Here is a 26671-nt window from a genome sequence, read left to right on the forward strand (position 1 = left end):
GGGGGTGGAGGGCTGCACCAAGTGCATCAAGTACCTGCTCTTCGTCTTCAATTTCGTCTTCTGGGTGAGCCCGGGCTGGAGGAGGGCGGGGGACAGGGGCACCCCGAGCCCGGCAGGCCGCGCGTCCCGCTAGGCCCGGTAGAGGGGGCGCAGCCAGGCCGCCGAGGTGCGGGGCCACCTGTGGGCTCCGGGCGCGGATGGGGGTCCTGGGCAGGCAGACGGGCAGGTGGGGGTCGTCCGGGGGGGTTTGCCGCGAGCCGGGTCTCGGGGCTTCTGCGCGGCCGGGCCCAGGGCCCCGCGGCCGGGTCGGGGCGTTGGGGGGCCTCGGGTCTGTGCCCGCCGGGTGATGGCGGTCGGCGCGGCGGGTGCGGGCTCGGAGCGGCGGGCCGGGCCGCGGTGTCAGGGACCACCCTGCTTCGCGGGGACCGAGGGGGCTCGGGGGCGGGGCTCCCGGCGCCCCGCCCCCCATGAGCTCATCTGGGCCACCGCCCCTGGATGGGCGGCCGTGGCGGGGGTTGGCGGGGGGCGGGGGCGCGGACTGGGCCTGAGTCTTGGGAACCGTCCGCTCCGCACTTGGCCCAGCCCCGCTCGCCCCAGTGTGCCGGCCGCGGCCGGGGGATGGCGGTGAGGGGCCGGGCCGGGGCGGCACCCTCACAGGAAGCGCCTCAGCCCCTCGTGGCCCGCGTGCTGGGCGCCCGCACCGCGGTGGCCGCGCTTTGTGGGGCCGGCCCCCCTTCACTCCTCAGCCAGTCCGAGATTGCAGTCCCCGCTCTCCCAGGAGGCTGTGGAGGCCTTGGGAGTGGGGCTGGGGCGGCCGTTCTGAGCTGCCCAGGGCAAGGGGCCCTGAGGACTTGAGCGTCTCTGGGCTCCTCCGGGGCCTGGGTCCCAGTGGATGGCCAGGTCTGGGCTTAGGTGTGGGCTTGGACATCCACCTCGGAAACAGGTACCCACAGGATGGTCATCTTGGGGTGCAGGAGGGTCTCAGGGGCTCCAAGCTGCTGGCCTGCAAGTTGCGTTTTCCTGGCCTGGGTGGTAACTGCTGGCCAGTGACCTGGTGCTTCCGCTTTGTTTCCGTTTCCTGCCTGTGTTGGAGTTGGGGAGGGGCCCCGGGTGGGTGCAGGAACCCCTCTCTTGGCCCTGCCCTGCTTCCCCTTGGCCAGTCCTCTGGGCAGTGCCTGGGAACCCTCCTGGACCCCTCTGCCACCCCAGGCTGCTCACCCCTTCTCAACAAGGACCATGACAACATCTGGCAGACAGCGTAGTTCTCAAGTAGACGTGGGAGGGTAAACTTTCGAAACGGTCCCCTGAGCAAGTCTGTTTCCCATCTGCACAGCCGAGGGTCCCAGTGTGGAGGATCTCAGTGCGGATCTCGGGGCAGTGAGGTGCTTGGGGTGGGGAGGACAGAGACTGGACTGACCTCTAGCTGGGGATGGAGTGCAGGTGTCACACCCCACCTGGGTGGGAAGGCACAGGTTGGGGGGGGCGCTGTGGCTACTGGCCTCTGCCTGGGGAGTGGAGAGCAGTGGGACTGTCAGGAAGGGCCAGGACTGACCTGAACCGCCCCTGGGGCCTTTGCCGAAGGGGTGGTGTTTAGTGTTGATTTAGTAAGTTTGCCTGCTGTGGCCCGGGCTTGTAGGGGGCCAGGGGGACACCCAGACGCCCCTCTGCTGGCCTCTGAGCCCATCCCCTACAAGCAGAGCCTGGATGTGGGGTGAGGACCCTGACCAGGAGATGGAGGATAGACGGAAGTAGAGGATGTCTCCCGGAGCAGATTCCTGTCCTTGGGCTGAGTGTCAGTGCTGGGTAAGTCCCTCCCCACTGCCCAGCCTGGGAGGTCTCCAGGGCAGCCCCTGCTCACCGCCCAGCTCTGCTTGGGCGAGCCTGGTAGTTCCCCAGGCAGCTGGGGTGGAGGCCTGACACATCCCCAGGGGCTGCTCTTTATTCAGGCTTAAGGAAGTGTTTCCAGGCCTCTCCCCTCCTGAGCCAACCAGCTGAGCATTAAGAACTGTATCCCACAGTCCAGTCACCGTGGCCCCACCCATCCCTGCAGTGGGCGCATGCAGAGCTAAGCAGGGTTCGGGCTGGGGGCCACCACTCTGGCAGGGCCCCTCTCTGCCCCGGCGTCCCGCCTCACCTGGCTGACAGCGTGGTGCCGTGGGGTTGGTTCCAGACGGTGGAGCGCTCACCCCACTGCTTGGGTCCAGGTCCTGGGCCTTGGCTTCCTGCTCCGTAAGGTGGACGTCCTCCACATCCCGTCCCCCGGCTTGGCAGATTAGCTACCATCCTTAGGGGCCAGCTCAGGAAACGGTTGTAGGGCCCAGATGGCCAGCAGGAAGACTGCTCTCCTTGGCCGGTGTGGGCAGTGCCCTGGGGAAGGGGCTTCGGGTGCCCCAGAAGGCGTTGGGTGAGGGAGGGCCCCTGGTGCCTGGCCTGACTCTCGCTCGCCGGGCACCCTGGCCACATGCAGGAGTGGGTGCTGAGGGGGAGCCGGGAGAAGACTTGGACAATGGGTGTCTGCATTGGGCCACTTTTAAAAGTTGCATCGTAGAGAGTGAAAACGCTCCCACTTGGGAGCAGGCCTCAGAGGCGGCCAGGCTGGCTTCTCCGGGAAGGAGCCCGCTCACCCCGCACGCTCACAGGCGCGTCTCTCTCCTCCACGAGCCGGGACTTCGGGGCCCCAGGCGGCATGCACTCAGTATGCCTGACAACCGCTTGCTTTGGAGTTCCATGGCTGGCGGGGACAGGAGTAGGAGCACGAGCAGAAGCCCGGGCCAAGCCTGGGAGACAGTGCAGACACCCTGCCTGGCAGCGTGGAAATCCTCCCTGTTGGGGTTGGACCCGGCGCTTCCTGGCAGAGGCTGCTGGTTCTCAGGCTGCTGGGCATTTCAGGAAGAGCAGAGGCTCCGCTCCCTGTGACCTGGGGCAGGCATCTGGCACGCGTGAGCCCCACTCGCTCTCCTCATCTGTGAAGTGGGTACGACCACAGGCCTGTCCTTGGAGGCCAGCCAGGGAGAGCGCAGCGTCCCATGCCTGGGCCTGGCCACTCCTCCAGCCTGATGCCTTCAGTGGCCGCCTTCCAGAGGTAGGGCAGCCAGACTAGGCTGGGAACAGGGCTGATTAGAAGCCTCGCTAACTGGCATTTAATTGTCGCTTCCAGACAGCACATGACTGTCTGTCACTTAGCGGTTCTGTCGCCTTCCTTCCAGGACAGGGGATGTGTGACCCTGGCAGGCTCTGGGTGGGGGTGGGGATTTCCTGTGCCGGTTTTGGGGGGAGGGGGGCGAGTGGACGGACTGAGTGGCAGAGCTTTGGGGGAAACGGCTGTTGGGCTGGGACAAGAAGAGGAAGTCTGTGGTCTGTCCCTAAAACAAAATAGCCCCCCCCGCCCCCCATGAGGATGTCCAGGCACCAAGAGGCCTGGGACCCTGGCGGGCGCCGCTGCAAGGCTGACACAGTGCCCCCCCCGCCACCAGCTCAGGTCTGCCTCCAGAACTAGAGCTCATCCCCAATCCCTAGCTCATACTGCTGTGAAGTCTGGACAGGGAGATGGACCCAAAAAGCCACCCCTCCCAAATCATCTGCCCCGTGGCTTCATTTCAGCACCTGAAACCCCACGAGGGCAAGAACCCAGATCAAATCAATACGGCAAAGTCCAGGCACCCGTAGGAGGAGCTGATGATCACCTTTGCACTGGCCCCGTGTTTCAGGGTGCGGATGGGGGAGAGGCGCAGGGGTTCTCCCTCTGGCCCTGGCACCCCAGGACCCAGGCCAGGGCACGCAGCCAGGGCTGGGTGGTTTTCAGCCCTGGAGCTGCCCCATGGCCAGCACGCCTTGTCCTTGACCTAGAACCAGGCTCGTCTGGAATTGGCCCTGGGGACCCTTCTCCCGAGATGTTTTCCATCTATCCTGTGGAATGTGGTTTGACCCAGCATGCTTCCAGACCTCTAGACTTCTCAGTGCCCCCCTGCCCCCAAAGCACATATAGTTTCTACCCTGGGGCCTGGCCTAAGCCCCTCCTGATGGCAGGGCAGGTGCTAATTCACACAAGACCACTGGGGGCTTCCAGGTGGACCCCCGGGTGCTAGGGGTTAGGGTTAGGGCAGGCAGGGGGCCATGGCCAATGTGCTGGCTGAGGATTTCCCTTGCTAAGCTAGCTGCTGGGGACGGGGCGCCCACCCTCCCTGGGCATGAGCTGAGGGCTGGCCAGAGTGAGGGGCTTAGGACGTGGGGTTGGGCCCATAAGTTCCTCCAGTCAGTGGTGAGGGTGCTCCGGGCAGGGGGGTGCTGGGAGCCACAGAGGCCGGGGGACCCAGGGGCCGGCAGCACAGCCAAGGCCTGGGGGTTCATGCCCCCTTGTCCTTGTCCTCTAACTTGGGAAAGTTACTGCTGCCCCGCCTGTCTACAGTGACTGGGTACCATGGTCATTGTCAAGAAGGTGAAAGACAGGAAGCCAGGGCCGCCCGCCCTGCAGAGTCGGTGGCTGGGTGACCCACGCCCGGATTGGCCGGGTTGGCCTGGGTCATAACTCGCCCTGGGGGGACGTCGAACAGCTCCCTGTAACCTGTCTTACCTGCGCCGTTGTCTTTGGATGGGTGCTGAGGTTGGTTCTGTCACCACTGACAGCCGGCTCCCGACGCTCAGGCTGACACCCAGGCCTGTGAGGTGCCGGGGTGCGGCTGGGGTGACAGCAGTGAGGACTGCCCACCTCCCTGGGTCTCCAGTCCTGGGGCTGGGAGGCCTGAGCCCAGGAGCTCAATGCCCTTGGTCTTGGGGGTTGGGGTGGGGGCTTCCAAGAGGCAGTGGGTTTGGGAACCACCAACCGTGGTCCCACCGCGAGCTCACGGGGAGCTCACCCTCTTGCACGGCTGTGGCTCTGCTTGGCTGAAGGGCCCACACTGCTCCCTAACCCGGGGGCTCGGCCCCCCACCCTTTGGACAGACGGCCTTTCACTTTGTCTTGAGGTGGTAAGACCTCCAGCTCCCACGAGGTAGCACTCCCCTGGGCCAGCCAGGCCCTGGGCTGGAGCTGTCCCCTTGGCCTCCAGCTGGGGCAGTAGGAGGCTGAGGTCCCCAAGTGACCATGTGAGGCGGTCCTTCTACTGCTTCATAGCCTGGCGTGGCTCCAGGGCTGGGGCTCCCCTGGGACAGGGACAAGGCCATCCTGACCTGCCCTGGGAGCCCTCCACCTGCTCTCTTGTCCTCTGCCTGAGCCCACCCACCTCCCATCTCCCTCCCCAGTCGGTGCCCAGCCCACCTGGATCCTCCTTGTCTGACGCACGCAGCCTGTTCTGTGCCCTTCTCTGGCAGGTCCCTGGGACGTCTGTGTCCACAGGCCCTCCCTGCAGGGGCCGAGGGGGCCGAGGGGCTCCCCACAGTGGGGTTGGTTTGGGGCAGGGGAACAGGACACTTCCTGGCTTTTCTACCCAGGGATTGGGTGGTGGGGTTGGGTTTCTCTTGTGCCCCTAGAGTAGCGGGGTGTGGCGGGGCCTGCACTCACCTCTTAGGGGGAAGTGGCTCCTGCAGCCCCTAGCTGGTGGCCCCAGGGGGGCCTGGGTCATGATCCCCTTGCTTCCTACTGTTAGATGCAGGGCCAGGTGGCTTCCTGAGGTCCAGGGGCCTCCAGCGAGGCTCTGCTTCCTGGCCGAGGTGCGGGTCCCTGCTCCTCCCTCCACACCTGCTGTGTTGAGCTGCTCCCAGAGGCCACGACAGGACCATGGGGGCAGCTGCCCAGCCCCCGGGAAGGCCCGCGTTGGGCCTGTCCCCTCATGGTGGGTGGAGAGCGAGGGTCAGTCTGCAGGAACCCGAGACCCCTACCCAGCTCGAGGGGTGGCACCAGGACCTTCCTCTTGCTCCCCTGACCCGCCACAGCCCATCCTAAAAGCATCTCTACTGTGCCTCCTCCCTCTGACTTAGCCCCGTGTCCCTGAGAGCGTTTCCGGCCTCACTTCCTGCCTTTAGCCTTCACTACCCTACTTGGTTGGAGGGGTCTCCAGGCCTCCAGGACCCCCAGCTGCCCAGCCAAGTGGCTGCTTCCTGGCGCATTTTCCCTGGAGGTGGGGGGTTGGGGAGCAGAGCTGGAGTGGAGCCGGGTGCCCCCAACCCGCTCCCCTGCAGTGGAGCTCCCCCACACCCCACACACACTGCCCCCTGCCCTCTGGGGCGGCCAGAGCTGCTGGGAGGGTGTGAGTGACGCAAGCAGCCCTGGGGCCCGCGTGGGTGGGGCTGGGGCACTCGGGGCGCGGGGTCCGAGGGCACGGCAGCCCCAGGCCTGCCCGGGCAGCACCCACTCCCTCCTGCTCCCTTTCAGCCACTTCTTGGAAACGGCAGACGGGCCGGGCAGGAGCCCAGCATGCTTGGCAGCCCCCTCCTGCTTCAGCTGACGCTGTTAGTTATTAATTCTCAGAAAGGAAGGAGAACGAAACAGAAACAGAATCTCTCACAGGGTCCCGAACTGGCCACGCTGTGCCCGCTGCGGGGCCTTCCCCTGTGGCCCAGCTGGCTGGCACACTCCCCAGCGCCACTGGCCGCGGGGCCTCTCGGGGGGGCACGGCCTCCGGGCCAGGAGTGGGTGGGAGCCGTGCTTCTGGCGGGCGAGAGGGTCCTGTGACCCTGCGCGGAGGGCTCTGTGGGGCGGGGGCACCCCCAACACTGGGACGTTAGCTTGGACAACCTGACATCCTCATCTTCCAGTGAGAATGTGGAGGTGACCCCGAGGTGCGGCGGGGCACCCTTGGCTGCCATGCTCCGGGCCCCACCCTCTACCGTGACCCCTGCTCTCCCTGAACGCCGGGCTCTGTTGTGTAATGCACGTCTGGGCTCCACAGTTCTCCAGTCCCCTCTTTGACCCTAAAACCTCAGTTCTGTGGACGAGACTTCAGCACGATGTTTCCAGATGCTTGCTGTGGGCCCTCGGAAGCCTGGCGAGCCCAGCATGTGTGGCTCCTCGCTGCGGGTGCCGGCTGGCACCAAGACAGCAGCCTGGATCCTTTGGGGCCCAGATGAAACATTTACCCCTAAAAGCCTTGCTTCGAAGTTCAGCGGTCAGGGACTGAGTGCAGTTGGGGGTTTAAAAACAGCCTTACCGGGCGTAGAGTACACAACACGTGTTAAACGTACGACCTTGACATAGAGCCCCGTGGGACGGTCACCGCATCACGATCGTGGACACGTCCAGCAGCCCCAAAAGCGTCCGGGAGCCTCGTGATCCCTCCCCCGTCCCCGGGCGGCCCGTGGCCTGTGTTCTGTCACTGCACCTGATTTGCATTTCTGACACTTCTGTAGAAAGGGAACTTTTCTCTTTTTGGTCTGGTGGCTGTCATTCAGCACGGCGCTCAGCCGAGTGGTACATTTCCCCACGGTGTGCTCGTCCGTCCCATCTGTGCGCCAGTCCAAGGACAAGTGGGTTGGGCCCGGTTTGGGGCTGGGAACACCAGGGCCCGTGTTGTGGTGTGGACGGCGCACGTTCGCGTCCCTGGGCGGACTCGGGTGGCAGGCGTGGCCGCGTGGAAGCGCACTGAGTCCTGGTTCCTTACACGTCCCCGCCAGCACGTGAATGGCGGGGCAGGAGCCCTCCCTTCTCTGCGGAGGGCTTTCCACCCCCCTGGGTCAGAGTGCTGCCTTTGTCCCACCCTGGTTGGCGATCTGCCCCCTGCCGTGCGGGTTTCCTCGTCTGGGAACGGGATGGTCCATACCACCACTGTGTTCACCCGGCCCCACCCCGGGGGTCTGTGCAGGGCCTGGAGTGACCGGAGCCCTGGCAAGCAGGGGCCATGTAGGCACCAGGCCCTCCCTGGCCCTGGAGGCAGGATGAGCTTCCCTTTACCCTCAGGAGTGAGGGCCTGGGGGCTGCGGGGGAGTCTGAGGCCGCCCCGCCTGCCCCGGAGTCCGAGGCAGCAGAGGTGGTGACCAGGGGGTGGGATGAGCACTGCCCCCACTGTACTTCTGTTAGGACCGTGCACCCCAAGACACGCTCGTCTCCCCAGCTGCTGGGGTGAAGGGGCTGGGTGAGGAAAATGGGAGAGGTTGCAGCCGGGCCGCTGAGGAGGACAGGGAGGCCGATCGGGGCTTGTGGCCAGGGCGCTGGCTCTACAGAGGGCTACAGAGGGAGGCCCGGGACAGGGGCTTCCCTGCCCCTCCCCCTCCGCCCCGGGACTTCTCACAAAGGCGGCTCTGGACCACAGTTTCAAAAGAACAAGTGACGGTTTCAAGCCAGAGTTACCACGGCAACCCTCAGCCTCGACACCGCCTCCCTCTGAGACACCGCCTCCCTCTGAGCCGCGGATGGCAGCCACCTCGAGGCCTCTGGGGCGCCCGCCCTGCCCCCGCCGTCCCGTGGGGCCCCTGGCCTTCTCCCACTGCTGACAGGTGCCACCGAGAGGCGCAGGATGCTGAGAGCCCGGGGCCCTGCCCTCTGAGGGCTACGCGGTGGCCGAGGGCCCTGGGAGGGGACCCTGGCCGGAGCTGGCGCACAGTAGGCCCTTGATGGTCCTCCCCACACTTGCTGGAGGTCAGGGCAGAGCCTCCGAGCCTTGGCCTGTCCTCCCCAACCAGACCTGGAACCCTGGGAGAGGTGGGCTGAGAAGCGGAAACCCCAAGCTCGTGGAGGGGGCAGGCAGGTGCTCCGAGGGGGGTGCGGGCAACCCGGCCTCGGGGGTGTGAGCCCCGCCAGCCGTACTGGTAGGCGGGTGTGCTAGGGCCCGGGGAGCGGCTGGGGCTTTCCGCGGGGCAGCCCTCGGGGCAGGTGCCGGTCTGGCCAGGTGGTGTCCGCGGGGCGTTTCTCCTCTGCGTAGCACGTGGAGCTCTGGGCCTGTGTTGGGGGGCAGGGGGGCGGCGTTTGCTGCTGTGGGGGGAGCTCCATTGCCAGCACACAGACGGTAGGACGGGGAAGCCAGGAGCTAGCGGCCGAGCAGCGAGGCCCTCCGACCCGTGCCCAGGCTTGCAGCTCTGGGAGCAGAGTCCACCTCGGTGGGGCATCCGGGGCTGGGACGGCCCGGAGGATAGGAGGCTGGGGCCCGGAGGGCAGCACAGCCACTGGCCTGGGATGATGAGATGCTCCTGTGTAGGCCGGGCCCAGCGTGGTCCGGGCTCCCCTTCAGCACCACCCACCCCCCTCAATGGCCCTGTGCTCGCAGGACGGTGAGTCTGTGGAGGGCCTCCCTGAGCTGGAAGCCCCGTCCTCCCGCCAGGCTCTGAGCAGAGCCCCTTTCCTGCCCCGGCTGCTCAGGCAGCCCCTCCCCTGGCCTATCTGGGAGCACAGCGTGCTTCCTTCCTCCTGCAGCGCAGTGGCTTCCCTTCCCAGGGCTGACAGCAGCAAGGATTTATCCCGCCAATGGCCCGGCCCCTCGCCCCCGTGGCTCCCTGGATGCCACCAACCTCCGCTCCTCCCCTTGTCTGTCGCTCCCTCCATCGGCCCCACCAGGCCCCTGGCGGCATCAGACCTCCACCCCTCTCTTTCTCTCGGTAGCAAAGACTTGCAGTCCCTTCCACGGGCTTCCCAGATGAGCTGAGGACTGCTGGAACCACCCCCTTGGAGGAGGGCACAGCAGTCCCTGGGGTCCTTGGGTCTGGTGTGGACTGTGGCCAGATTTAGCAAATAAAAATACAGGGCATCCAGTTAAATTTGAGCTTTAGATAAAAAAATGAACACTGTTTTGACATAAGCGTGCCCCATCCAGTATCGGGAATGTGGTCCCCAATACCCCCGCCTTCCTTCCTGGGGCATGTCAGGCACCAGGTCCGCATGTGGAGCCGGCAGACAGCCCAGACCCCAGCGGTGCCTGGGAGCGCCACCTGGCAAGGGACGGCCTGGGCCTGCGGGCAGGTGGAGGCGCGGGTCCAGCACCTGCCTCCTTGGATGTTCAGTGTGGTTCAGCCCACACTCAACCACTGCGGTGCTCTGGGCAAGTAACCCTGTACCCGTTCTTTTCCCAGTTGGCCGGAGGCGTGATCCTGGGTGTGGCCCTGTGGCTGCGCCATGACCCACAGACCACCAATCTCCTCTATCTGGAGCTCGGAGACAGGCCTGCGCCCAACACCTTCTACGTGGGTGAGTGCACCTGGGGGGGCCCAGGGCCTGGCCGGCTCTGGGCTGGGGGGCCAGCAGGAACGACCCATCAAGGCGTCTGATCATGACTGCTGCGGATAGGACGTCAGGAAGGGGTTCCAGGAGGAGGCAGGGCATGGGCCAGGTCAGCGAGGCTTGCTGTGTGCTGGGCTGCTGGGCGGGACGAGGCCTGCCAGGAAGGGCTCTTTGGGCGAGAGGGTGAGACAGAGCATGGGTGGAGTCAGGTCTGCCTGGGGGCCTTGCGGGCCGGGGTGTGGAGGAGGTCCCCTGCCTGGCTGGCTGGGGGTGCGGGGGGCAGGAGCCCAGCTCCCAGGCAGCACTGGAACGTCACGGGGTGTGTGGGCTGTTGGGACCCCACCGGATGGCCTCCGGGGGCTGACTCGTGGCAGGAGGCCTCTGGGTGGGGGTGGGGGAGCTGTGTCTCGTGGTGGGTATTTCGGGGGAGGCTCGCTGGGAAGGGGTGGGGCTGGATGCCTGCCTGGGCAGCAGGACTGGTAGCTGAGGCAGCTGGAGCTGAGGGGGAGGGAGACTCGGGCCCCAGGGTGAGGCAGGGGCCAGTGTGACTCAGGCCGCGCCCCCCCCCCCCCACACCTTGCTGCCTTATTAGGTTGCCTGTCTGCCTCCCAGGCACCAGCTGTGGCCCCCTCAGGGTATCTAGCCGCCACCCCTGCCCCACCCTGTCCTGCAGAGCCTCACTCCCCCTTAGGTTGGTCCCCAGCCAGTGGGAGGCAGGGCCTGGCCCTTGTGGGGCTCTGGAAGCCTTGTTTCTGTCCTTTAAAGGAACGGCCTGGCTGGCCCCTCGGGTCTCCACAGGCCTAGCAGCGGGACAGGAAGTGTGTGTGGGCCTTTAGGGCTCGGGGCTCCGTGTTAGGACCAGCGGCCACCCCACTGGCCTGGTATCCTGTGTGCAGCCCAGAAGGGGTCTGGGTCCCTCCCACCTGCTGTTCAGGGCTGGGTGGGGCACGGGCTTGCGATACACGCTTGGTTGCTGAAGCAGGGATGGCCCACGGCCCCTGGGGCCACAAACGGGATATGTGTCCCTTCCCAGCCCATGATCCTCTCTGAGCTGCAAGGTGGAGAGGTCTGACTCAGGAGCACCAACGGGGTGGCCCCTCGCCTCCCCGGAGACAGGAGCCTGCCGCTCCGGCTGTGGTTTCCCAGGGCCAGCCGTCCCTAGAGGGGATCCCGAGCCTCCCATCTCCAGATCCCTAGGCTCCCCCTGGGCTGTGGGGCCCCTCAAAGGTTTGAGTCTCTGGAGGAGCGGGCCCCCCCCCCCGCCCACCTGCCCGCTCCAAAGGCGCCCACGAGGACCATCACCCAGGATCTGCCAGGGGCCAGGCACCCTCAGGAGCAGGGCGGTCAGCTTTGCTCACAGGTCCGAGGGCAGGGAAGTACCTCCCAGACCCACGAGACCTCCTCCCAGGTGTCCCCCTCCCCTTCCCCAGGGGTTCAGGCCTGCAACAGCCTGTCTGGGAGCGGCTGCTCTCCACGCCGCCCCCTGCAGGGCCTGGGTGCCGTGGGTGTGGGCAGGTGGTTTGGGGAGGGGTCCCCCTCCTGCCTCATGGCCGGAGCAGCTCATGCTGTTGCTGCCCCCTCCAGCTGGCCCAGCTTTTAGAGGGAACCCCAGTCACAGGCTCAGTTTCAGGCCCGGCACATGAAGGTCTGTGCTTCTGCTCTGGTCCTTGCCAGGAGGAGCCGGGCTGCAGGCTGTGCCCGGGCTCCAGGGGGGACGTGGGCCCATAGGAGAAGCTTGTAGGGGGCAAAGCAGGCACGGTCCCACCGGCCTGCCCCCACAGGTGCCACATTGGGCTGTCACCGTGGGGCCTGACCCTGGCTTGCAGGGGCCCCCACTTGCCTCTCCTGGCACTGGGGGGGGGGGGCTGCCCTTGGGGAAACAGCTCCAGCCACTGGACCACTTGGTGGGTGGGGTGGAGGCAGGGCCTGCCAGCCCCAGGACCTGGGCTTCTGCAGTGGCCCCCGTGGGCTGCTGAGTCCCTGCCCATCAAGGACCGGCCTCCTGGAGCCTCCCGCTGGTCCCGAGGCAGGCTGGGCCTGCCAGGGAGGCGGGGGAGCAGATGTGGGCCCTGACAAGGGTTCTTTGTCCAACGCTGGCGGGGGCGGGGGCAGGTTAGCGGGGCTCCGTCAGCATCCAGGGCAACACTGCAGGGCCCAGTGGGTCCCCGACTGCGCTTGTCGGAACCAGACCTGTCTGGGTGGGCCGTGGGCACCAAGAACGGCACCACAGCCAGGCCAGAGGCACCCCCCACCCTGTGCTGGCCCTTCCTGCCTCCCCGGGAACCCCTGCCCAGCCTGGTGGGCACCCCCTTGTGCTGTCCTAGAACTGTCCCTCCCACACCATATGCCATCCTTGGCGGGGCCGGGCCACCGCAGCTGCCAGGCCACCTCCTCCGGCAGGCTCTAGTCCCTCGGAAGCCAGCTCGAGCCCACTGCTCTAGCCCAAGGAGCCACACAGAGCTGCTGGGTCTGACCCCCTGAGCAGTGGACATGGCCTTGTGCCCCAGGAGGAGGTTAGTCCCAGAGGCTCGCAGGACCCAGAGGGCGCAGACTGTACGCAGGCCTCAGCCCGGGACGGATGCAGCGTCAAGACCTGTCGGCTGAGCTCTCTGGGCACTCTGCTGTGCCAGTCGGTCCTGGCCCGGCCCTCGGCAGCCTGGCTCCCAGGGTGCAGACCCGTGCAGGAGAGATGTGGGCGGGGGGGCGGTGGTGCGGAAGAGGCGCTCACCCGGCAGCCAGGCTGCAGTGCCCTCACCACTGCTCGAGGGCAGGGTGGCCCGAGTCCGGGGCAGGGGGTGTGCACACGGCTGGGGAGGGGTCCGGGGTGGCGGGCCCTCGGGGGGACGTTGCGCACTGAGAGTGTCCATTGCTCCCCCACAAAGGCATCTACATCCTCATCGCCGTGGGTGCCGTGATGATGTTTGTGGGGTTTCTGGGCTGCTACGGGGCCATCCAGGAGTCCCAGTGCCTGCTGGGGACGGTAAGGTCTGGGGCCGGGCGGGGGCGGGAGGGGGCTGCAGAGGCAGAACCCAGAGTTCTGCTGCAGATGCCCCGTGTCCAGCTCAGACGGCCCCTCGCCCCTTGCCAGTGTGATCCTGGAGCGGGGGCTCGCGGGGTGGTCTAGGGACCTTTCCCAGAACGTCAGCCCTCCAGGGTCCCTGTGTGGTTCAGAAATCCCGCCCTGGTCGATTGCTGTGACATCTGGTTCCTAACTCATGGTTCTACAGTGGTTTTTCTTCTCTGTTTTTAATAAAAAGCCACAGAAACAATAGGGGGCATGTCCCAGCCCCTCGGCCAACCTCAGTGGGGAAACTGAGGCGTGGGCAGGCCAGGAGGCATGGGCGGTGGGCGCCCATGTCACGATGACCCCCTTCCCACGGGAGAGGGAGAAGTGGGGAGCGGAAGGGGGTCACTTGGGGCCCAAAACCCCCTGGGGCTGTGCCGGCCTGCAGCCCCCACCCGCTGAGCCCCCACTGGGGATGCTGAGAAGCTCGGCAGGTCACTGCTGGGACCAAGTCTTCCCCTCCACACGGCTCGTCTCTGGTTGGGACGTGGGGGTGGGTGCCCCCACCAGCCACACACGCACCTGTCGGTCACTCGGGCGCCTGGCTTCTGCACACGGCCAGCCCTAAGCTGCCCACGCCTGCTCTCATCCCCCGTGTCTCTGCCCTCCCCTCTGGGTCCTGCACGGCCTTCCCAGTTCTTCACCTGCCTCGTCATCCTCTTTGCCTGTGAAGTAGCTGCCGGCATCTGGGGCTTTGTCAACAAAGACCAGGTGAGCCTGGGACCACGGTGGTGGGGCCGTCCCAGCTGGGCCGGGAGGGAGGAGTGCCTGCTGCTCAGGTTGTGGGGAATGGGTTGGGCCTACCCTTGGATTGCGGGGTGCTCTTTGGGGCTCCCCATGGGGGCCTGCCTGGTAGAAAAGCACAGAGGGCTTTCTGGAGGAGGTGGCTTGGGGGCTGAGTAGAAGGCAGGGCCACCTGTCTCCCAGCCTCGGGCGGGGGTGGGGGGGCTTCCAGGTCTGCCCTGGAAGCATCATCTTCTCGGGAGAGCCAGGGGAATGCTTGCCCCCCCAGGGATGGCCCCTGCGGTGGCTGGGACCTCACCCCTCCCGCACACCCCTCCCCCAGATCGCCAAGGACGTGAAGCAGTTCTACGACCAGGCTTTGCAGCAGGCTGTGGTGGACGATGATGCCAACAATGCCAAGGCCGTAGTGAAGACCTTCCATGAGACGGTGCAGGAGGGGTGCTGGGAGGAGGCCTGGGGAGCTGGGGGGGTCAGGGGGTCGTCCTCTTGGGTCAGGCCCCGCTGGGGTTGAGTCTGGCCCCAGCACAGACCTCAGGAACAGGAGGGGTCCCGCAGACCTGGCGGGCCAGGGAGCCCTCTCTGGGACGCCCCTGGGGGCGTTCTCAGGGACCCGTGGATCCCCAGGGGGAGCCAGATGAGCCCGTTAGGCCAGGGCGCAGTGGGAGAAAGGGGAGGAGAGGGGCCCCTGGGCTCAGTTCTCCCCCTGAATAGACCATCCCAGCCCCCCAACCCTGGCCAGCCCCGCGGGATGTGTGTCCCTGGCCATACCCCGCGGGCCATGTCTGCACAAGGGCCCAGGGCTGACCGCGGGGTCCTCGGTCCCTGCAGCTCAACTGCTGTGGCTCCAGCACGCTGTCCGCGCTGACCACCTCCATCCTCAAGAACAACCTGTGTCCCTCGGGCAGCACTGTCATCAGCAACTTGTTCAAGGTAGGCGGGGCCGGGCCTCCCAGGCTTGCTCCCACGCTTCGCCGCCACCAGCCCTGGGTGGGTCCCGGGGTGGGGTGGCTTCCTGGGGGCTCCAGCTGACGCTGCTGGGTCTCTGCCCCTGGCTCCAGATGGGAGAGTGGGTGTGGAGGGCGCCCCGACTGCGCAGGTCAGCGCCCTCCTCGTGTGGCTCAGCGACCTGAGCGGAAGCATGCACACAGCACATTCCGTTTCCACGTCTGTTTTAAAACGGGTGTGAGATGACCTGCAGAGACCAGGCCCTGGTCTCACCTCTTCTAAGGGGTTGAGTCCCTCCATGCTCTTTGCACAACGAGCCTGAGCCTCGGGCCCCCGCCCCTGACGGTCTGCGGGCTGTCGCCCCCCCCCCCCGCCCCCCAGGAGGACTGCCACCAGAAGATCGATGACCTCTTCTCGGGGAAGCTGTACCTCATCGGCATTGCGGCCATCGTGGTTGCTGTGATCATGGTGAGTGCGCGGGCATCTGCTCAGGGCGCCCCGTCAGGGCTTCGGGTGCTGACTGTCCCACCCAACCCCTCCCTGCAGATCTTCGAGATGATCCTGAGCATGGTGCTCTGCTGTGGCATCCGGAACAGCTCCGTGTACTGAGCGGCCCAGCTGCTCCCGCTGCAGGGGAGGGACGGCGGGAATCCTGCAGTGCCCCTGGAGTGACCGGACATTTCTGAGGAGGGGCCGTCACCGCCCGTGTATATAACTTCTCTGGTATTACTCTGCTACACTATTAGCCTTTTTACTTCTGAGGTTTTGTTTTTGTCCTGAAGTTCCCCGTTACCTTTTGGGGCTGAAGTCACCTAGAGAGGGCGTGTGAGCGGGCCTTGGGGACTGCGAGGCAGGGGCCCCCTCTGCTTCTGCGGCTGGAGGGGCTCTGCCTGCTCAGCCAGGCCTCTCCTGGGGGCCCCTCGGCCCACCACCCGCCCCCCGGCGGCACGGCTCATGCGTTTTTTAACCCTCGTTCCTCTCCCGCCACTTGTCTGGAGCCGGGTCTGCGAGCAGCCTTACGCCTTCAGTGCACCTGTCCTTTCTAACTCGTCACCTTTCACTGTAATTACATCTCAAAAGTCATTCAATAAAGAAGGAAAATCCGGGCATGCTAACAAACTGTCTCTGTGCCTGCCGCGTCTGAGACCCCGGGGCGCTAGAGGGGCAGCGGAGCCGGCGCGGGGGAGGCACAGCTCTGTGGACCTGGCAGGGTGTGCTGGGGCCCCGAGAGCCCTCCACACAGCAGGTGCCGCCTTGGTGGGTCCTGTGCCACCTTCACCGGCCTCCACCCAACCTCACTCCCCCACTTACTCCTTGGGCACCACCGCCCGGGGGGGCAGATGCTGTGGTGTAGGATGTGCTTGAGGTGGAGGGCCTGCAAGACTCCCCTTCTTCCTGGCCCGTCTGGGTGCTTGTAAGTGTTCCACGGAGAAACTGGGCAGCTCCGGGCCTAAGCTGCATCTTGCAAGGGCTGAAGAGGAAGGTCTGAGCCTCCGCATGGACTGAGGCCCAGCTGCCACCCCCGGGTACTGCTGGGTGATGTCACCACGAGCTATGCTAAACTGACCCCTTGAGGCCGCAAGCGCCGGCCGGGATTCATGTGGAGGACTCACAGCTGCCTCCTTTGAGGTTTATTTTGGAAACTAGCACCGGGTCTCAGCGGGGTCCGCCCCTCCTACCACACCCCTCCGCCCTGTGTGCTGGGGTGGGTCTCTGGGAGAACAGGGTGGCCCACGGAGCCTCCTCCCGCTTACTTCGCCCTGTGCGACCCTGGGGCACCCTGGCCCAGGGGCACAGCGCAGCCAGCCGCATTCCGTGCTCCGGGGGCGGCCCCAGGCGCGAGGGGTCCCTGGGGCATCCTGGCCACACCGCACGGCGCAGCCGCAGTCCGTGCTGGGGAGGCTGGGGGCGCTGAGGGCGGGCGGGGGGTCTGGGGGCAGCCCCAGGAGCGAGGGGTCCCTGGGCTTCCCGACCACGCCTGGACTGCAGCCCCGAGAGCAGCGGGGGCCGGCGGGGGCGCACAGGCGAGCGCGAGTGGACGCGGCCAGTCAGGCCATCGCGGTGGGCAGGCGAGGCCAGGACGCCCGGAGGTAGAGACGAGCGCTCAGCGGAAACCCCGGCCCGCCCCGATCCCCCGACCCACGAAGGGCGCGGCCGCGCGCTTCCGGCCGGACCGGAAGCACCCGGCAACGGCGCTGCGCGCGAGGATGCACTTCCGGTTCGGGGCGGCCGCTGTGCTCGCGACCTCCAGCAGGTGGCGCTGGGGCCCCGGGAACGCGGAGGTGGCCGTTAGCCCTCGAGCGTTCTGGGAGTCGTAGTGCTACCTCTTCCTCCTCCCTCTTTTCCCTACTCAATTCCGGCTCGTTGCGAGGAGAGACGCCGTTTCCGGGGAGGGGAGGGGAGGCTCGGAAGAAAAGTGAGGACGCATGCGCAGAGGCTACGCGACTCGACAGGCCTCGGGAGTCGCGGCCCAGTGCCTTGTGGGAGATGTAGTTCTTCAGGGCGGACGCCGCATCGCTGGGCCGGCGGAGGACTCGGTTTCCCGGGAGGCCGAGCGCGGCGCAAGATGGAGCCGGCCCGCCCGCGCCGATCCGGTAGGTTTGCGGTAAGGGAGTGCGGCGCTGACCAGCGGTCGCTTCTCTGGGAGGCTGCTGTCCGCAGCCTACTTGCCCAAGCCCGGAGGCCCCCCCAGAGCGCCTCGTGTCTCCGGTCCCTCGCGGCCTGGGCCTTGGGACCCCGAGCCTTGTGAAGCCTGGACCCTGTCCGGCCCAGGCCCCCGACGGAGCGGAGAAAGCCCGCGGTTCCGCTTCCGAAGGGGGGCAGCGCGCGCCGGCAGGGAGGCCAGTGGTGCCGCCCCCGGGCCCGGGCCGCAGCCCCCGAGCTCCCGGCCGCTGCACGCCCCTGGCCCGCCGAGCTCACGAAGTTCGAAGAGAACTCCAGGAAGCACCGTCCCGGACTCCGAGTCGGGGGCCCTGTTCCGCCGGCCCCTGGAGTGTCCCAGCGACCCGGCCGCTTGTCCCAGTCGCGGGGGCGAGCGCGGCGGTGGGGACCGCAGGAGCGCGCGTCTGGCTGGAGCGCCCGCGTGCCCTGCGGCGTGCCGTGTGACTGGCACGCTGTCTCCTTCTGCGGCCCTGCCAGCCCTGGGACGCGCTGGGGGGGTGTTTCGTGCGCGCGTTCCCTCCTGGAGCTGTGCCCTCACTTGGGGGGTCGTGCCCCAGAGCCGTGGAGGTCTGGTCGGTGTTCGATCGGCCGCTCCTGGCCCACTGCCTGGGCCTTCCTGGGCGCACGCACCACAGTGGGTCGCCCTGGACTAGGGGGGCTTGGTGGGTGGACGGGGGAGGCCGGGCTGCCCTCTGAGCCCGGAAATGCCAGGTGCGAGGTGCCCGCCTGGTCACACTTGGGCCACTACATGCGTGTTGGTGGCACTTCTGTGCCCTGCTGGGAAAGGCGAGGTGTGCGCGGGGTTGCGGGGGCAGTGCCGCTGGAGGCTGCTGCGAGAGCGGCAGGGCTTGCCTCTGCCCCGCAAGGGCGCCCCAGGTGGTCGTTGACAGCCCGCCTCCGTGCGGGCTTGACCCTCAGGTGCCAGGGACCCGGCTGCAGACCCCTGCGGAGCCCCCGGCCTCTCCCAGCGGTGAGGAGCGGACCTCCTTGCCCTGCACCAGCAGGTGGCCCAGTCTCCGTGGAGTACCTGGGACGTGCCCCGCGCTGTGCTGAGCGGTTAGGGAGCCAGCCCGCCGGCTTGAGAGTAGCAGCGCCCAGCGCAGGCTGCTGCTCACCGGGGCCAGGCCCTGGCTGCCTGCCTGCCACCACAGCCCCACCCCCCTGCGGGCCCCACACGTGACCCGGGAGTGTTGAGTGAGGCGATCTTTACCAAGGATCTGCTCTCGGGCCTGGCCTCTGTCTGGGCTCCATAAGCCCGGGACCACCCCTTGGGGGCTGTGGCGCCACTTGGGCACCTTTGCGGTCTGATCTGAATGTTGGCTCTTCCCGCCCTCAGCCCGCTGCCGCTGGGCAGCCGACGGGAGCCGGACCGAGGCCCGCACGCCTTTGCCAGCACTTCCCCCACCGGCACTCCAGTGTCCGCACAGACAGCCGTCGGACAACGCAGGTGAGCGGGCTTTCAGGGGACGGGCATCTCTGTCCTTCGCCTCGTAGGACATAGTTCTTCCTGTGGGTCCTGCCGCCGGCCCAGGGACAGTGGGTCTACAGGAGGGACCTCTCCGAAGTGCCTGCCATCCTCAGAAACGAGCTTCTTGGGCTGTCTGGTCTGGGCGTGGTGTGCCCTGGGACACATGTCTGAGGCAGGGGCAGGAGAGGCCCTGGAAGCCGAGCGAGGGACAGAGGACGACGCTCTGCCTTCTGACGCCGTCTCTCTCAGCGACTCAGACTCCGATTTCAGCCTGCCTGCCGGTGCTGAGATGGAAGCCCTGTCCCCAGGGGTGCTGCCTGGGGAGGCCCAGGGGGACTCAGACCCTGATGAGTCTCCTTTGCCTCCGAGGGGCCTCCCCACGGCCTCAGTGCAGCCGTTCCACCTGAGGGGCACGAGCTCCACCTTCTCCCGGCGTAGCCACAACATCTTTGACTGCCTGGAGGGTGCAGCCAGGCAGGTTGTGCCCTCTGTGGCCCAGACGGGCCCGGGTGACGACGGGGGCTTCCTTCGGCCACCGGCACCCTCAAGCCAGCCTCCAGGAGAGGGCCCAGGCAGGGCTGGTCAGAGCCCTGCCCCCCCGAAGTTGCCCCCCGTCCCTGACTACGTGGCCCACCCTGAGCGCTGGACCAAGTACAGCCTGGAAAACGTGGCCGAGGTCAGCGAGCAGAGCAACCGGGCCGCTGCTCTGGCCTTCCTGGGCTCCCCGAGCCTGGCTGCCCCCAGTGACTACATGCCCTCTTTCAACCAGGATCCCTCCAGCTGTGGGGAGGGAAGAGTCGTCTTCACCAAACCCGCCCGAGCTGGCGAGGCCAGGCCTGAGAGGAAGAGGGCCCTAAGGAAGGCTGGAGAGCCGGGCAGGGCTGCACCTGGGAACCTGGGTGCCGCAGGGGGCGAGGGCCCTGTGGAGCTGGCCCACCTGGCCAGGCCTGGGAGCCCGGAGGCTGAGGAGTGGAGCAGCCCCCTCGGGGGCCTTCAGGAAGTGGGTGTGCTGCAGGCCGCTGCCCACACTGGGTCAGCAGCAAGGCCCCCGGTGGTGGAGACTGTTGGCTTCCATGGCAGCAGGAAACGGAACAGAGACCATTTCCGGAACAGGAACAGCAGCCATGAGGCCCCAGGTGCCGAGATCTAAGAGAAGAGACTGACCAGGCTGGCGGAGGAGGGCAGCCAGGGCCACTGGGCACTTGGGGTGGCGCGCAGCTCGGGGCCTCAGCCCCTCAGGAAGGGAGCCAGTGGGCTGCCAGTAGGAGGTGCCGGCAGCCTGGGCTGGGGCTCAGGGTAGCGGTCTCTGAAGCAGACTCCTTGCCAGTGGATGGCAAAAACCCTGCCAACCATGTGCCCCTGGGGCAACAGTAAAGGTTTGGGGTATTCCTTTGGCTTTGTGTCTCTGTGTAGATCCACCTTCTCAGGACCAGTGTGCTGGGGCCTCGTCTGCCACCTGGCACACCCACGCGCCCTGTTCTCTCATTCGATCCTCCCCACCTTAGTGCCAGGGAGCATGGAGGCTTTTTAAATCAACGCCTGGGTTTATCAGCAGCCCGTCTTCCCAGAGGGACTGAGGCAGCCCCTCCTGGGTCCAGAGCAAGAGGTGCAGAAGGCCCCGGGCACCTCTAGGGGTGAGCTCATAATCCCGGCTGTCCAGCCTCTGCCCCCAACAGGGCTGGGGACAAGGAATCTTGATGAAATGGGTCTCTAGGAGGCCAGCATGTGAGTGGGGGCAGGGGCCCTCCCCAGCCCTGGCCACTCTTGCCCCTTAGCTCTGGCTTGCCTGGGCTGTGTGTGATGATGACCAGTGTCCTGGGACCACATCGCCAGAACAGCTGAGCTGTGTGCAGGGACCCTGCTGGTGTGCCCGGGCCCAGTGGTGGGGGAAGGAGCACTGGCCCCTGACGGTGCCAGGGAAGGCAGACCGGGACAAGCATGTCCCCCCTGTGCCTGGTGGAGGACATAGCAGAGACTGGCCAGCATGCTGGCCCAGCCCCAGGCCCCTGAGGGAAAGGGGGACCAACGTGGCTAGCCACTCGCCCTAGGTAGGGCTAGCACAGGAGCCTGGAACCCCCTCTCACAGGCAGGTAAACCTGCCCACTGCCCTGTGGCCTTTACTGACTTGGTGTGGGTGTGTTCTCTTAGGAGAAAGCAGCCGTGGGGCCAGAGGTGAGTCCTCCTGGGGCAGTGTCCTGGGGCTATGACCCAGGCTAGACATAGTCCGGTACTTGCCATGTGAGCCGGTGAGGGTGTGCAGGGCTGGGAGCCGACATGCACAGTCAACACCCGGCTCCAGGTCCTAAAGGGCAGAAGTTCTAGCCGCTAGTGTTTCCAAAAAATGAGTTTTAACAGGTGACACAGATTGGGTAGGAGACAGGTATGGGCCCCAAACTGTTGACCACCAGACAGGAGGTGCTTCGGCCTAGGCCGGGCAGTTGTGGATGGGACCCAGGGGCTCCCCCAGTCTGGAGAGGGCCCACCGTGCGCCGTGCTTCCGCGTGGAGAGAGGTCCCAGGGAAGGTGCCGGGCAGGGCGAGGGGTGGTTTCTTCTGATGAGGGCACTAGAGCCACGTCCCATGAGGGCCCCACAAGAGGTGGGGGACATTTGGTGTGTCTGTAGGGCCTGGGATGGCTGGCTAAGAGCCGTGTCCCTGCCTGCCCGTCATGATCAGAGCGCTGGGAGAGGGGGGCCCCGTGTGCGGACCGTCCAAGTGGTTCAGGTGTCTGAGAGCCGCTGGCCAGCGTCTGGGTGCTCGCTGCTGCCTGCATCCCCTTGGAGGCCAGCAGAGGCTTGCTGGTGTCCACCTTTGAAGGTCTGGGAGTCTGCTGAGGAAGGAAGACCCCTCAGCTGCTGGGTGTCCGGTGGGGCCAGCCCAGGCAAGGGAGAGGTGGCTCGCACACACGAGCACAGGACACGGTGGCCCCAGCCAGGAGGAGGTGGGGAGCCTCCAGAGTCCGAGTGGCCACGCCCTCGTGCCGGCCGAGGTGGGGGGCTCCAGCAGAGGGCACCTGCCCCACCCCTAAGACGTCGCCAGCCGTGGGCCATCGAGGCCTGGGCCTGTCCTCTCCCAGGACGGGAAGGCAGATGACAGGGCACAGCGCGACAGTCCTCCGCCTGTCCCTGGGCCAGCCTGTGCCCCTTCCTCAGCTGTGTCTTCCCCGGATGCACACTTACTGCAGTAGGCACCGTTCCGAGCCCCAGAGGACGGCGGGGGCATGGAGGACGGCGGGGGCATGGAGGACAGGAGCACCGCACAGTAGTTGATCTGAAGGAGGAGGGAGAGGCATCCAGGGGGGGCCCAGGGCCCTGCTACCCCATGACCCTCCCCTCCGGTAGCTGTGCTGGAGGGAACGGGCGTGAGGGCGAGGTTCCAGGTGTGGAGAATGGACAGGTGAGGGGGTCCCAAGGGCAGGACCCCCTCCAGGGAGGGCACGCTGTCCCTGAAGTCACATATGGGGACAGGTACAGGTACTGCACCCCCCAGGGCCTTGCCCTGCCTGCTGAGCCGAAGCCTGGGTGCGGGCCCGGTAGTTTGGATGTTGGGGTGCAGGGCTGTGGGTGAGGGCCCCGGTCAGAAGAGCGCGTGGTCTGCCTGCCTACCTGTGACTCCAAACGCTTGATGCGCTTTTCTTGCTCTCTCAGCCCCCCGAGGTACTGGGCTACAGACTCCACCCTGCAGCAGAAGCTGGTGGGCACAGGGTGCTCCGCATTTGGGCGATCTCCCCATGGTCCCCAGATCTGGGTGCAGAGCCCTTCTGCCCTCCCTGGGAGCTCGATGGGGCTGAGTGACTGCCAGCAAGAGCGGGCGACAAGGGCAGGCAGGAGGCCTGAAGGGACTGCTGTGATGGACCATTTCGGGGGGACCCAGAGCAAGGAGGACCCCACCTATGTCAGCCCCTCTGCCCCTCTCAGCTTCAGCCTCCCCAGCTCAGAACTGCGCGCGGCAGGCGGTGGCCACACCAGCTTTAAGGCCGTCAGCTGCTCGGTGGTGATGGGGGCAGAGGTCCCGGGGGATCTGACAACCTCTGGCACCCCGCTAGGCATCCGGCCGTCCCTCGGCAGGCCCTTCGCCAGCTCTGCCAGCCCCTCTTGGTGGCCCGCGGGGGACACAGCCCACCCGTGCAGCCCCCACGCACCTGTGGGCGGTTTTCCGCAGCACCTCCTCCTCGCTGTCCTTCTTCTGCTTCTCCAGCTTGCTCAGGTAGTTCTCCTTCTGAACTGCTTCCCAGGTGACCATCTTCTGGTCCAGGGGCTCCGGCAAGTCTCTCTCTGGGAAGGCCAGGGCGACCACAGGCTTGGCTGGAGCCTGGTGGGCCTCGGGGCCAGGGGAGCCCAGGGCAAGCCCCCCGCCCTCCGGATCACTGCAGATGGGCCCGCGGTGTGAGGGGGAGGAAGGCGATGGGCTCAGCCTATGCTGGCGGGGGGCTGAGGAGGGGACCCACGCCTCCACGCGCCTGCCCACCCGGCACGTCGCCCGTCCCCTTCCATGCGGTCCAGGGCCGCAGGCTGTATCCAGCCCTGTGGCCTCACCCAGGTGCTTCCGCTTCTGCCCGGCCGCCTTCTGGAAGAACCTCTTGAGCACCAGGCTCAGGTGGCTGAGGAGGATGAAGGGCGGCGCCAGGGCGGGGCGCTCGTGGTACTCCACGATGAGGTGATAGCGCTGGAACTTCCAGAACGTGTCGGCATTGCCCTGCACCACCTGGAACGTGTAGCTGTGGGGCCCGCGTGTGGGCGGTGGGACACGCGTGGGCCTCCTGGGTCCTCCGTCCTGGTCCCTGCTGTGGCCCCACACCATTCCCGGAGGCCCCCCCAGTTCTGTGATGGTCTCCACTCCCTCATTGCCCTCTGCGGGGTGTGTCTAGAACGGGGTTCGCTCACGTGGGGTCTTCACCATGCCCTCTGCTCTCCTGGACAAGCCCAGGCTTCCCTGGTACAAACCTGCCTTGGGAGCCACCCTTCCCCATGCCTGTCATTCGCCCCACCGCCTCCTCGGGGCCCTGCCCTCCCTCAGCCTGTGGTCCAGGCTCCAGTCCCTCCGGGGGCGGGGGTGCAGAGAGGCCCCCGCAGCCCGAGGCCTAGAGTGCTGGGCACTGGGGTCCCTGGGGCCCCCCACACATGGAGGGAGCACAGGGAGCGGACCACCTGAACATGGCGATCAGCAGGTTCATGAGTAGCACGTTGGTGACCAGCAGGAAGGTGACCAGCAGGAGGATGACCAGCCAGTTGGCATAGAGGTTCGGGCAGGAGGGAGAGTCCTCCTGCAGCAGGGGGTGCAGGGAGCAGTTCACGTGGGCTTCTGAAACACAGGTGGCGTGGTGGGGGCCGTCTCCCCATGACACCCTCCGATCTTGAGAGCTTCCTCGGGGTGAGGCCACCCAGGGGTGGAGGGCACTGGCCGGGTGGCCCAACTACCCTGGTTGGCTGGGGATTATCGGGCTTAGCACTGAAAGTTCCTGTGTTAGGACACCCCAGGTCCTGGCAAACCAGGGAGACAGTCAGCCGGGGGCACTGGTCCCACTCCCCCACCTCCTCCTGACTGCGGTCACAGCAGGGCCACAGGTTCTGGGGGCAGAGCCGAGGCCATCTGGGGGATGGGGCACAGAGGACCCCAGTTTCTGCCGGTAGGCGTGTGCATTCCCCACCACTACCACCACCAAGGGCTGTGCTCGAAGCTGGTGTGGAGAGAGCTAGCCGAGGCGAGGGGTGACCCTGTCTCCCCCCTGCAGGACTTGTCAGGGCCTTTATAACACTAAAGCCTGTCACGTGGCACCCAGCGGCCGGGGGTGGGGAGGCAAGTCTGCACCATCTCCAAAGCTCATCTGGCCACACCGCCCTTTACCCTGATTGCCACAGGCAGTGTGGACACAGAGCACCTCTGGGCCAGCTCACAGAACATTCTCCGGCCAGTGGGAATGAGTGTGCGGTCTGGCAGCAGGCTGAGCTCTGCACCCTGGGCAGGCGTGCCCTGGGGGGCCCGGGGATCACAGCTCTGGCCCCTCACCAGCCAGCAGCCCCACGCTCACGGGACAGGAGGCGTGGGAGGAAGGAGCAGAGCGTGAGCGCACAGGCCATGGGCGCCCGGGGTGCTTGCCGCATCTTCCTCAGGAGGGGGCCCGTGGCCGCATATGTGTGCGCGCCCGCGTGGACGCTGCCCACGCCTGCACGCTGGACTGTTCCCACGGCTGCCTCTCTGGGCATCTGTGCTGTGAGGCCTCGGTCTCTGTCTGCGTGTCCCCACGCTGTGCGCACATGTCGGGCTCACAGGGCCTGTCTTCCTGTGTCCGTGTCTCCCCCCGCCCCCCCGGGAGGGAGCCTCTCTTACTTTCCCCTGAGGGAGTTTTTGTGCCGGGCCACCCACGGGGAGCTGCTGAGCATGCTGAAGGGCGACGACCCTCCTCCCTCCCCCAGCGCCCACGCGCCGAAGCAGTGAGACCCCCGTGACCCCCAGAGGTGCCACCAGGCCAGGCTGGAAATTAAATTGTCCCTGGGGCTGAAGCCAGACTGAAGTCAGCCCCGGGGCTTCCCGCCTGGCGTGCAGGGACGGGGCGGGCAGGGTGGCACTCTGGGCCCCAGGCCCACCGGCTGCATGTGAGTGACTCAGCCTAGCCCTGCTGCCCTGTGGTGGGGTTACCGAGGCCTGAGCAGACAGGAAGCCCAGCCCCAAGAGGGGAAGGGGCCTGCCCGGGACCCTCAGGGAGCCGGCCCAGGCCTGGCCCTAGTCACAGGCTTGCTGCTACAGCACTCTGGCCGCCTGAGGCAGCCCAGGGGCTGGGGGGGAGGCCTGCACTCCCTCTGCCCTCCCTGGGCAGCCCCGGGCTCCTGGGGAACAGGGGCCGTGACCCCACCACACACCACTGTCCCCCATAGCAGCGTGTGGCTGGGGCCCGAGATGTGGCCATCCAAGGGACCCAGCGCTCCCCGCCTCCCAAGGGCCCCCGCAGGACAGGGCGGCCAGGGGCCATACGGGGAGGGAGGCTGAAACTAAGGGCCTGGAACACTGCGGAAGAGCAAACACCGAGGAGTCACAGGGGGCAGCCCACACAAACAGGCCAAGGGAATGGGCCTACAGAACACCCCAGTTAGCTGATTGCCCTGGCGGTGGCGCCCCTCCCCATCCTGGCGGCCCGTGTCTGCATCACTCCCGCTCTCACCCCATTGACAAATCCATCCCGCGGGTGGCGGCCATGCTGACCCCGCCTCACTAGCTCCAGTGGTCGGGTCAGGCCTTAGACGCAGTGCACCCGTGACTGCCCTGGGGCCCCGGGTGGCGCCGGTCCTGCGCCAGCCGGAGCAGACGCCCCTCCCTGAGTCCTCACGTGGGCCTCTGGCGCTGGCTCACCTTCCTTGAGGGTCCGGTTCCCCCTCCTCCTCCTCCTCCTCGAATCCTAGCCATCTCCAGGGCCTGTAGAGGTGTCTCTGGCCCCCACGTCAGGGCTCCCCTGCACCTGTCACCACCCAGCCCCTGACGGAGGAGCAGCTCCGCCTCCCGACTGTACCCCCTGCCTGGGAAATTCTTGGAGCCCCCACTGGCCCTCAGCCCGCACAAGGGCCAGCTGGAGACACCTACACCCTCTGATAGGCGCGCACACTTGGCAGTGAGTAAGGCACACACACTGGGGTGTGTCCCCGGAAGCAGCAAGGGCGCTGTCAGGAACGGCCTCTCGGTAGAGGGGCCTTGCCAGCAGGCGGGCCCAGGGCCCGGTGCGGA

General features: G+C 66.7%; 3 protein-coding genes across 4 annotated transcripts in view; 2 read left to right on the forward strand and 1 right to left on the reverse strand.

Moving 5' to 3' along the window:
• Positions 1-15945, forward strand: part of CD81 (CD81 molecule) — a 22007-nt gene extending 6062 nt beyond the window's left edge. Inside the window, exons 2-9 of the mRNA XM_021685612.2 lie at positions 1-64; positions 9930-10044; positions 12960-13057; positions 13778-13852; positions 14208-14312; positions 14714-14815; positions 15212-15298; positions 15377-15945. Of these exons, the coding sequence (XP_021541287.2) occupies positions 1-64; positions 9930-10044; positions 12960-13057; positions 13778-13852; positions 14208-14312; positions 14714-14815; positions 15212-15298; positions 15377-15439 (709 nt within the window). The 3' untranslated portion in view covers positions 15440-15945. The remainder of the gene's footprint in view (positions 65-9929; positions 10045-12959; positions 13058-13777; positions 13853-14207; positions 14313-14713; positions 14816-15211; positions 15299-15376) is intronic.
• A 1436-nt stretch (positions 15946-17381) lies between these two features.
• Positions 17382-20336, forward strand: TSSC4 (tumor suppressing subtransferable candidate 4). Of its 2 annotated transcripts, XM_021685172.1 has the most exons (3): positions 17382-17424; positions 18828-19420; positions 19496-20336. In XM_021685172.1, exons 2-3 carry the CDS (start codon positions 19123-19125, stop codon positions 20107-20109), a joined length of 912 nt encoding a protein of 303 aa, XP_021540847.1. In that variant the 5' UTR covers positions 17382-17424; positions 18828-19122; the 3' UTR covers positions 20110-20336. The 2 variants fall into 2 exon arrangements, with proteins under 2 accessions (XP_021540847.1, XP_021540846.1); XM_021685171.1 differs by having other exon boundaries at positions 18828-20336.
• Positions 20337-21678: 1342 nt separating this feature from the next.
• TRPM5 (transient receptor potential cation channel subfamily M member 5) overlaps positions 21679-26671 on the reverse strand; it is a 65456-nt gene continuing 60463 nt past the window's right edge. Inside the window, exons 20-25 of the mRNA XM_044919537.1 lie at positions 24106-24259; positions 23494-23675; positions 23100-23232; positions 22564-22636; positions 22138-22228; positions 21679-21785 (exon numbers count right to left, since the gene is read on the reverse strand). Of these exons, the coding sequence (XP_044775472.1) occupies positions 21679-21785; positions 22138-22228; positions 22564-22636; positions 23100-23232; positions 23494-23675; positions 24106-24259 (740 nt within the window). The remainder of the gene's footprint in view (positions 21786-22137; positions 22229-22563; positions 22637-23099; positions 23233-23493; positions 23676-24105; positions 24260-26671) is intronic.

Source organism: Neomonachus schauinslandi, chromosome 11 (assembly GCF_002201575.2).
Source record: "Neomonachus schauinslandi chromosome 11, ASM220157v2, whole genome shotgun sequence".
In the NCBI taxonomy this organism is placed as follows: Eukaryota; Metazoa; Chordata; class Mammalia; order Carnivora; family Phocidae; genus Neomonachus; species Neomonachus schauinslandi.

Excerpts from the sequence above, each read along its gene's own strand:
- TSSC4 (XM_021685171.1), top strand. The coding sequence starts at position 19,123 with ATGTCTGAGGCAGGGGCAGGAGAGGCCCTGGAAGCCGAGCGAGGGACA.